The sequence below is a fragment of the Ixodes scapularis genome, unplaced genomic scaffold, assembly GCF_016920785.2.
Source record: "Ixodes scapularis isolate PalLabHiFi unplaced genomic scaffold, ASM1692078v2 ptg000105l_1___fragment_1__unscaffolded, whole genome shotgun sequence".
In the NCBI taxonomy this organism is placed as follows: Eukaryota; Metazoa; Arthropoda; class Arachnida; order Ixodida; family Ixodidae; genus Ixodes; species Ixodes scapularis.
This window is the reverse complement of record NW_024609912.1, coordinates 96971-107108: the sequence shown is the minus strand read 5'-3', so window position 1 is coordinate 107108 and position 10138 is coordinate 96971. Positions and strand designations below refer to the sequence as shown.

The following is a 10138-nucleotide window of genomic DNA, read 5'->3' as shown; positions in this document are numbered from 1 at the left end:
TCGCTTTGCAAACGACTGACACTGGCCGCCTTTTACCAACAATGACAGTTGGGTTGACTTCTGAAGTCTTCACCGGAAGACTCGCTGCACTTCCCAACAGGCATACCGGTGTATGGGACTAGTCCCATGCTGTCGCTGTAGCGCAACGTATTTCATTGAATTTCGCTCAGCTGCGATGCGGCGATGAGAGGCGCCGCATCGCAGCGTTCGTCGTGTTTCTTCCACCCAGTCTCAGGTGGGCGCCGCATCGCAGACGTTCGTCGTGTTTCTTCCACCCAGTCTCAGGTGGGCGCCGCATCGCAGACGTTCGTCGTGTTTCTTCCACCCAGTCTCAGGTGGTCTAAAAAAATGGTCAGAAAATACGTCCGTGACATCGGCGCAGTAAAACCTACCGGCGCACCCCAACTCGTCGCCGCTAACGCTCCCATCTCCTACCGCCGAGAGAACTTCCGGTTCCGGAAGCAGCGTACGTCACGGCTTCTTTTGCGGTCAAGAAAAAGTCGATATTTCGTTAATTTTTTGTGTAGAAGTTAATAAACCGAGACGAAAACGGATGCCTGTTCGGCATTCAGTGAACATTGACGGTTTAATGTAAAAGTTATCTGGAAAAAGTAAAAAAGTCATTTCATGGTCCCTTTAAGGGACGACGTGGCTTTCGACAGAAACGCTTTCGACAGAAACTTTCTTATTTCTTTATAGATTTTGATGAAAATTGGCACAAATACTCCAAATGCGTTTGTAACATATCCACCAAAATATCAGCTTGATATCTCAAGAACTTTTTATTATCATATTTTTTTCTTGTTTGCACCTGGTGGAGAGCCTGCAGGGCTTATAAAATAAAAAAGAAGGCTTCTTGAACTTTGAATGCACTTACAGATGTGTATCACAGGTCAAGACATTCTTTGATTTTTTTTTCTTTACCTAACGTAAAAAAAAAATTGTTTTTTGTCGCCTGGTTGCGAAATGCGCACCTGGTATGCAAACATGTGACTACATAATAAATTAAAAAGTCATTAACTTGAAAAAAAAGGAATGTCATGCCCTGCACCTTAGTTCAAGGATCACAATGAAACAAACAGAATAAAAATAGACAAAGTGGTTGCTAAGAAACGTGCTCCACAAGTTGAGCAGAAAAGTAAAAAGACAGTTCCGAGAAAATGATGTCCAAAGTTTTAGGTTGCTTGTAGCACACTAAAAGGCACCAGGGTTGTAGTCTTTGGTGTCCTTTGCAGCATGGTGTCGCTTGGCCCTCTGACCCTTTGCTTGATGTGCTTTAGATGCTTTCTTCATGCGCATGGAGTCTTTTTCTGCTGCCCTGCGCAGTGCGTGGTGCCCAGGCTTGATGCCAAGGGAGGAGCAAAACTCCACGTAGGCATGAAAGGTGCCGGAGTTGTACCTGCAAATGGCCTCACTGACTGCGGTCTCTGCAGCAATCAAAGAAGCGTTCTCATCCTTGGGGAGCACTGACCATATTACGGAGTGTAGACTTTCGGCGGCGTTTTGTGTCTTCTTCCCCCTGCACCGGTCGAGAAGATGAGGCTCGGACAAGCGTTGGTATACAGGCAGAAGAGCATCTGCAACATGCCTCGCCAGGTGGTATTTGTGAGGTGGCTGAGGCTCATTCTTGGCTTCTGCGACCCTATGTTTGCACCAGCTTGCAGAGCCCGGTGGGCACAGTTCATGGTGGGGTTCTGCATCAGTTGAGCTGATATGATAAAACGTCGCCATGACGGCTCTCCGCATTTCATCAACCTCGGAGTGTTCTCTCAAAGCCATGCCATAATAGCTCGTCAGCTTTTTGATGAGGTTCTGTGTCAGACCACCCTTTCCTCCGAGGGGCTGGCCTTTCTTGCTCTTGGTGACTAGGGCACGTAGGGCTGATCCCATCCTTTTTTTCACATGATTCACGCAGTCTTCCTTTGTGATTTCGATGAAACCATAGGTTTTGTCATCGGAAAGTGCCAGAAAGGTTCGGCTGTCCCCATCACAAACAATGTTTGTGTACCGCAGGTCGTTCTTTGCAAGCGAGCGTCCAAAGAGCAACAATGCTGCCTCAACCTCCATACGCCCCGAGTTCACGTTGGTGTTCTTTTGGCATTCCAATTCATGGGATTGCTTCCACTTGATGTATTTCTTGTCACCCTCTTTTGGGCCCACGGAGCAACCATGGCACCGGTTTGACAAAACGACAGAGTCAATCACCAGGCCAGTGTAAAACTCAATCACAGTGCCGACACCAATGTGGGATGTGTGGCCACGCGTCATCCAGGTGCCATCATAGACTACAGTAATATTTTTTGTAAAGCAAGGGTCCATTTCTGCATAGACCTTACGGACAGCCTCAACTGCATCAGAAAATACACTTCCTGACGCGGCATCGCCGGCAGGCTTGAACTCAGCCTTCAGGTGTTTCTGGAAGGTCTTTTGGTGCAGGCCTCGGTGGGAGACGTTCATTATAGACCAGAAGTCTGTCAGTGCTGTTGACCCCTTGCCGATGCTCTTGATCGCTTGCATTGACCTAAGGTTTGCTTCGAAGACCCGGCCTCCTTCTCTTCGCGGCGATGTCCACTCATTCGCGACGGCGCCGCACCTTCCGCAATTCAGGATCATCTTTGTCGCCAGCCCGTGCCTTGTACCTGGCACCACCGTAAGCCCCGGCTGAAGGCATTGCTCACACGGCGTCGTCGCGAGGAGTGCGTTCATCGCTGCGACTTGAACGACTAAAAACTCTTCACACTTTTCCGCGCTCGCCGGTTCCTCGCTTTCGGCAAACAGCTTCATCTTGCGTTCCGTCGCTGACATGGAACTAAGCGACGCTTGTACTGCCGTGGCCTGCTCACGGGCCGCTTCTGGTGATCCGAAGCGTGGTTGTAAATGCGCAAGAACGGTATGCCCCTTGCTAGTTGATGGCATTTCTTCCGCGAACGCAACGGCATCCGATGTGCTGGGCGACGCGTCGACTTCAGCATCGCGCTGCCCGTCAACAAAGGACTCACTTTTGGAAGCCAGCGGACGAGTCTTCTTTTTACGCATCGGCGATTTCCGCTTGCGGCTGCCGAAAGCGTGCGCTGTCTTGTATTTCTTTTTAAAAGATCGTCGAGCCATGATCGTCGGGGCGGTCCGAAAACGCAACGCGCGATTGACGAAAACTAAACTTTTCCAACGCCAGCGAGCTCGCGATGCGTACCGCGGCGAGCGAAGAGCAGACGATCGTCCCCGGCGAGCGCGCTGGTTGCTAGGGGCAACGGTGGAGCGGACCAATGGCAAGCTGCGCTTCGCTCACGTGTCGCGGAAAGCCAACCAGGAGCCGCCATTTTCGTCGGAGAGGCCTTGAAACTTTTGCTCTTTATGCGTTTGTTTCTCCACGGAGCGGGCAGCCGACGCGGGAACTTCGAAGGCGATGAAGCGCGCTTTCCATCAATACAAAGATGGCGGCGCTCCGTGGCGCCGTTCCGGAGATATGGCGCTTCAATAAATGCCATTTTTTCGTGAACTCGCGCCAATAATTCGTCAGCTCGGGTTATATAAGTATCTTAGTATGGCACTTCGCAACGGTTTTCAGCGGAGAAACTTCGGAAACGCACAAAGTGTGAACCATAGAAGTAAAAAACTTTACTTAAAAAAAAACAATTTTTTGGTAATTTTTTGCAAGTTGAAAGCCGCGTCCCCCCTTAAGCGTTTAACAAGGCCTAAAATGCTCGACTAAAACCAGACACAATCCGAAACAAGAGTGTTCTGTTGACTGCCCCTTGAGGTGATAGTTAATATTTTACAGCATTTGAACCAACCGACAAATGCACCTTTGAACACTTTCTGCATTTGTGGTAGAAATGTGGTGCTTGCAGCCAATGCCACAATTTTGAAGGTGGAGTTGAAACGGATTGCCAATGTCTACAAGGAAGGCCTCACCATTTCGATTCATATGCCTAAGGCAGTCAACACACGTTCAACCCACTCTTTGAACAATTCAGAGTGTAGAGGTGGCCTAAAGTGGCTTTTAAATTTGCACCTTATGGCTAGCATGATCCATTTGCTTCATAGTCCGAGAAATCCACAAATTATTTGCACAAACATTACACTCCTGCATACACACACTGGGAAGGCAAAGATTAATTTGTTGCCTTCGGCTTCCAAACCGGTTCAAGCTCTGGTTCAGTCTGTTCATGCTCCACCTTGAACGGATAGAAACTGCCCTACTCACTTTCCAACCTCTCAAATAAAGGTTCCTTCAAACACACTTTAAATCCCTGGTTACAGGTAATGCTCCTTAAGTGTTCCTCCAACTTAGTCAAAGCGCCAAATTTTATGCTTTATTATTGTCATCTAGCTACAAGCACTGCATAGAGACTTCAGACACATACAAAAGCAAAAAAAGGGGGAAAAAAAAAAATCGAACGCATATATTTTTGAACCAGAAGTATAAAATAGTATAAAGGACGTGCTGAGGCAGCCTTTAGTTGTTCATAAGGTAAAAGATGGACGCACAATAATAAAAGCGGTTTAAAGGGCACCTGAAAAGAAACATTTTCTTTTAACAGTTTCGTTGGGACACGCGTGTCAAAAAATTGGTTATACGCTTAAAAAAAGTTTTTAGAGCAATATTGACGGCGCGAGACGCGATTTAGTGGGCAGTCAACCTCCTTTCCACTTGTTTTCTCTTTCGCGCGTTGCGCTGTGACCAGTAATCGCACGTTTATACAAGGTGCCTCAAGTGGCAACAGAGAAGGACTGTTGATGCCCCTTGGTGGCCCAGATGGCAGAGCTTGTCCTCTTGTGGAAGTACTTCTTCGACACAGAGAACACATTGTCAAGGTTCGGGTTCTCGATTTGTCCGAACATACGAGAACCGGCCGGGCGAGCTCGGTGCTGCGCCGTTACCATCCTGGACAGTGGGAGAGCTGCAGAGCAAAGAACAAAGCAGGCAGGTGATCAGAGGGTGACTTCGCTGCTCTTCGAATACCGTAAATGAATTTATTTTTCGCGCGCTCAAGGTTTCACAAATCTTGCGAAGTGCAAGTTTTGGAAATATTATGCGGGCACAAAATTGTTTGATTTAGAGCAATGCACATCGTGTTCGTTACCATGGGCTGATGTATTTGCGGGATAAATTTCTTGCAATACTGTCAACGTCGTGCTGAGAGACTGAGGGAAAGGAGACGACAGTGTGCGGGCACGTCGGAATGCCGCGCTCCGTTTAGAATGATTAGTTGGTAGACCTAAAGGTAGGTAGTCGCCTTTGTCTTTTCTTCACTGCACTCGTAGAATACGTTAGAAACACCCACATTTATTGTTGGGAACAAAAGTCTGGATAACATGGGAGCGCCGACCTAATTGTGTCTCCATGCCCCCCGACGGCGTGGCGCCTGCTGCCGAGACATGCACACAGGTCTGTTCTTGCCTGCTGTCCCTCTCGTTAGCTCGCTTTAATGCGACGTGCTCTCAATCAAATTAAACCGCGGTAGATGCCGCTCCGGCAGGCGCAATCACACGACCTTCGCCCATTGCTCTGGGCAAGTGGCTGAGCTCGCTTGCCGATAGACCCGGGCCATTCTTGCGACTCTTGTGCAACCAACTTGGTGGCGCGTTAAAAAACATAATTTCTAACCCAGTTATTTGGGGTTCGAATAAATATTTCGTGCTTATCCGACACAGTCTTCTCCACTCATTATTCGGCATTTTACCGCATGAGCATCATAATGCTTGATCACTTGGAAGGAAACTGTCACCAAGTAACATTTGGTTTCAGCACGCAATGCTTTGCATTGCAGCCGGAGCTAACAGACCAATCTCGGCAACTGTTTGGCGCATGCAACAATACTGAAGAACATTGGGAGCATGCATGTGGCCGCCGTAACTATAGTTAACAAGAGCCATGCGGCAGCTCACGAGACCGGTCGCAATGTCCCGTGCTCCACTCGCAGAGCTGCGGCGGGGCTGGCCCACGTGCAAGAAGACAAGTCGCCCGATCCATAGCGGCTGCGGCGCCATAGCAAAACTGGTGGGTGAAATTGGATATATCGACTGCGGATAGGAAGCATTAAAAAATAACTAAAAGATGAAAACGATTAATGCATTGTTGAGTCGGTAGTGCGAAAGAGTTGCAAGGACGGTCCAGGCCAGAGAGCACGCGAGCTAGAACATTCGTTCAAGACCATGAGAAAAGATCCTGTATTTGCGGCTGCCACAGCAGCACCATCAGCAATTTAAAGGGACACTTTGGTCAAAAATGAAACTAAACGAAATGACTGGCATCGCTTTAATGGCACGAAATATGATCACAGCTGAAGTATTACATCAAACTGAAGCCACATACTCCACTAAAACTGATCTTAAAGATGCGACCAGCTGCTCTTTAGCGGGTGACAAGCAAGTTAGCTTTTAGTCAAGGGACACTGGTGCAGTACCCTTGCGACGTCACATAGTGGTGGAGCTGCAGTTGACTGGTTGTACCGTGTACTGCAGCACCCTTGTGACTTCATGTCGCGGCTATACGGCAGATAATCATTGTCGCCGTCCTTTTAGCAGATAGCTTCGGTTATCCCGTAGACGTCCGAAACCAAATATTGAGCCACGATATTTATAAAACTACACACAATGTTGAAACAAAAATCATACCTTGTACTTCAGGGACACAGCTCCAGCTAAAAACAGTCATAATCAAAAACTAAAATACTGACCGGAGTTGCCCTTTAAAATTTGTCAGGAGCGCATCCTGTTGGAGCTAGCGAATGAGGGGGACAGCAGCCGAGAAAGGAAGTGCGTGCTCATTGCATGGGTGTCATATCAGCTCCCTACAGTACATATTTTTCAATATTGTAATCCTGTATGCAAACATGCAAATAAACATTTTCAGTAAAAAAAAAAAAAAAGGAGCCACCACCCCGCTAGCACTGGGGATAACTGAGGGCGGAGCAATTGAACACTGGTTCGATTCCTGCCGAGGGACAGTCTTTCGCAGAAACAGCTAGCCATGTTATCAAATCTTTGTTACAACATTTTACAATGCCAAAGCCCTGGAAACAAACCCCAAAACACAGTCTGCAAAAAAAAAAAAAAAAAGAAAAAAAAAAAAAGAAAAGAAGATTAGAAAAAGGATATTTATGGCACTGCTAAAGTCTGGCACTCAACCGTGAAGGTGCCAGACGAAACTGGACCAGAACGGAGTGCTCACATGTTGCCCAGGCTGGCACTTCCTTGTGCGGCTCGCTGTCGTCGTCCGTCTCGTCCCCCGAATCGAGGTCCTCTATGTCATAGTTGTCTGGATGCTTGTTCGGTGCCGGAGGAAGCTCGCTGCGGTGGGGCGTGATGTCATAGCTAATCACACATTGCAAAACACACACACACACACACAAAAAAAAATTAGAACAAGGCAGAACAAGTCAAGTCACGAGTACCACCCAGTTCTTTCTATCACTACGCCACACACTTAGGATGGCAGCAGCCCAGATTCGGTTTTGCCAACACCTGCGAGCAAAGCGTCTTGTCAGAATGTAGGTCGCTGCTTCGCTGCTCCCCCAGGAAGCTCGTCGTCAAGACCGCCCTCCGGAGAAGCGAGAGGCTACGGCCACCGACAGAATGAGAATGGCAGGGAGGAGTTTCGGCTGTCCCGCCTCCAGCACGAGCATCCTGCCTTCGACACCACTTTGGCGTCTTGCGCGCCCTGCCCTTCTCACTTTGCCGGCGACTACACGTCTCGTTTCAAATCGCGACTGACTGCAGCGGACACTAGGAGTCGTCGAAGCCAACACCAACGCCGCGCACATGGCAGTGTCCCGCGACTTTCGAGAGAAGTGCAACGATGTGCATAGTCGTGCGATACGTCCGCGGCACTGGATTGGCTCGAATGACTATAAGCGTCCGCTGCGGTCCACCACAAGGTGAAACGGAGTACAGTGCAATTCACTTTAACGATAAAGAGAAAACCCGAAATTTCAATCGTTATAGCCGATTATCGTATCTGGACTAGAAACTGATCATTTCAATCTAGGAACTCTAGAAACTGATAATTATAAGCAGTACATCGTCACATATGGTATCGTTATAAGCAAACTGCCACTGAAACTAGATAAAAAAATAAAATCGCCCATTTATTTTTTTTTAGTAGGAAGGATTTGCGTGTTTGGGGGGGGGAGAGAAAATCTGCTCCCATTGCCAGCTCAATCGCAACCATTTACCACAGTTTTTTTTTATACTTTTTGATCCCACGGAACCACAGGAAGCCCAACAAATTGCCATGTTTGTAAGGAAACTGCCATTCTTAAGATAAAAGCGAAGCTTTTACCGTTTGGTCATGATCAGCAACATTGTGTAAAACTTTACGATTACAAGAACTAGCATGAGAACAATAAAGATGTTCATTGAAGTTATTCGAAAGCTTCCAGCAAGTGCCCCAGGTAATTTAGTTTTAATTTATACTAAGTGAAATCTTGTTAATTCAAACTCTCTTAATTCAAACTAGCGGACAATTCAAACTAACATGCAGGTCCCGTTATATGTGTTTCTAGGAAGGAAAATTCTGATAATTCAATCTTTGCATTATTCAAATGAAGTTTTGGTACCCATCAGGTCCAAATGAACGAGATTCCACTTTACTCACTACCGTATTTACTCGAGTAATAGCCACACTATTTATGAACAAGGGCGTTGCTTCTGCTTTCCCACAAAGCACACATACAGCCAATCGCCGTGTTGCGCATAAATAACAACGAATAACCATATCGAGAACACGATTCTCCATACAAATGCAATCTTCATAGATGGTATCTTCGAGCGAAGACGTTATCTCTGTCCTGTAAGCAGCTGGAATCATGCTGTCGATCGCGGTGATTGGCAATCCGCGTGCTCCGCGGAAAAGCAAACCCTTAGGTCTTCTTCATAAACAGTACGGCTATTACTCGAGTAAATACGGTATGTCATCGCACAGATGGGACCTATATATGTAAAGCTGAAAACGAAACAAGTGAAAACCTAAAGAACAGCCCATACAAACCTGACCATGTTCAAGTATCATTGATAAATCTCAAATAAAAAAAAAATCGACAGAAAAAGGTTTGCTGTAGCATACACACTGTAGCATAGAACTGTAGCATACACACTAGCTCCAGTTCTATTCCAAAATTTTTACTGAAAGGTAGGGTTGTTACGTACATACTCACAAAATTTGCTCTTCCTCCTTTTCTTTTCTTTTTCGTCATATATTCAATGCCAGCCTGCGTGGCATTTCACTTTGGAGGACGGCTTTCCTTTTGGCAGGCATGTGTGATACGGCAAAGCAAGCTAGGCATGCAAAATCGCGATGCCTACTTTACACTCCTCGCTTCGCTGCAGTGCGCTAAAGCATGGTGAGAAGCGCACTCAAAGCTAACTAAGCTGTCTGAGCAGACCGCTAACACAAGAAATATTGCGAGATTTACGAGCACTGTCGGTGTTCGATTTAGAGATCAAATCGAGCACTAAATTATTTTAGGCACCAACCGAAAGTTTAAAAAATCCGCACAAACTCGCTGCAACGATTCGGCCATCTAGCAGGGCCCAAGCTATCCTATTTTCAGTAATAGTAGTAAAGTTAAACTACATTTTAGCACTGTTGGCAAAAATTCATATTTTGGCAAAATATAGCGGGGCAAGCACATTGGTGTCATAATCACTCGCTGCGCTCGCTTATTTAAGCAGAAGGTAAGGCCCAACGACACACATCTGCAAAGTATGCAAATCAGGTTCTACTGCCGCAGCAATGCAACGAAGTGAACGGAAGTAACAAAAGTGAATAATGAAAGCACCTGGTCGCTGTAGACTTTGGCCTGGAGGAGTTGCTTTGTACGGGTGTGTCGGGGCAGACAGCGTCCACGGTGAACGTAGAGTTCATTGTGAATGTAGAGTTTGCAGCTGCATTAGGTTTGCTCTCGCCCGCTTGCACGCCGACGGGTGCTTTGGGGGCCGAGTCCCCCTCAACAGATGACGCCTGGCTCTTGAAGCTCTTTGACAGGCTGTTCAGCATTGCCTGCTGTTGAAGACTGTTGTTCAGCTTCGCCTTCTGAGATAGGCTCGTGTTAGGCTGGCCGAAGATGAGCTGCGGGAAAGCAAGGATTCCTGTCTGTACTTTGTGCAACGAGACCAAGGAGACTTGACAAATGCG

At 47.1% G+C, this 10138-nt stretch overlaps 2 protein-coding genes across 2 annotated transcripts in view; both read right to left on the bottom strand.

Moving 5' to 3' along the window:
- Nucleotides 1-767: 767 nt before the first annotated feature.
- On the bottom strand, nucleotides 768-3541 carry LOC121833955. Its single transcript, XM_042287670.1, has one exon. The coding sequence runs from the start codon at nucleotides 3106-3108 to the stop codon at nucleotides 1195-1197; it is 1914 nt and encodes a 637-aa protein (XP_042143604.1). The 5' UTR covers nucleotides 3109-3541; the 3' UTR covers nucleotides 768-1194.
- A 52-nt stretch (nucleotides 3542-3593) lies between these two features.
- The window catches only part of LOC115330727 (inner centromere protein A), a 35261-nt gene continuing 28716 nt past the window's right edge, over nucleotides 3594-10138 (bottom strand). Inside the window, exons 13-15 of the mRNA XM_029992721.2 lie at nucleotides 9783-10072; nucleotides 7175-7293; nucleotides 3594-4901 (exon numbers count right to left, since the gene is read on the bottom strand). Of these exons, the coding sequence (XP_029848581.2) occupies nucleotides 4711-4901; nucleotides 7175-7293; nucleotides 9783-10072 (600 nt within the window). The 3' untranslated portion in view covers nucleotides 3594-4710. The remainder of the gene's footprint in view (nucleotides 4902-7174; nucleotides 7294-9782; nucleotides 10073-10138) is intronic.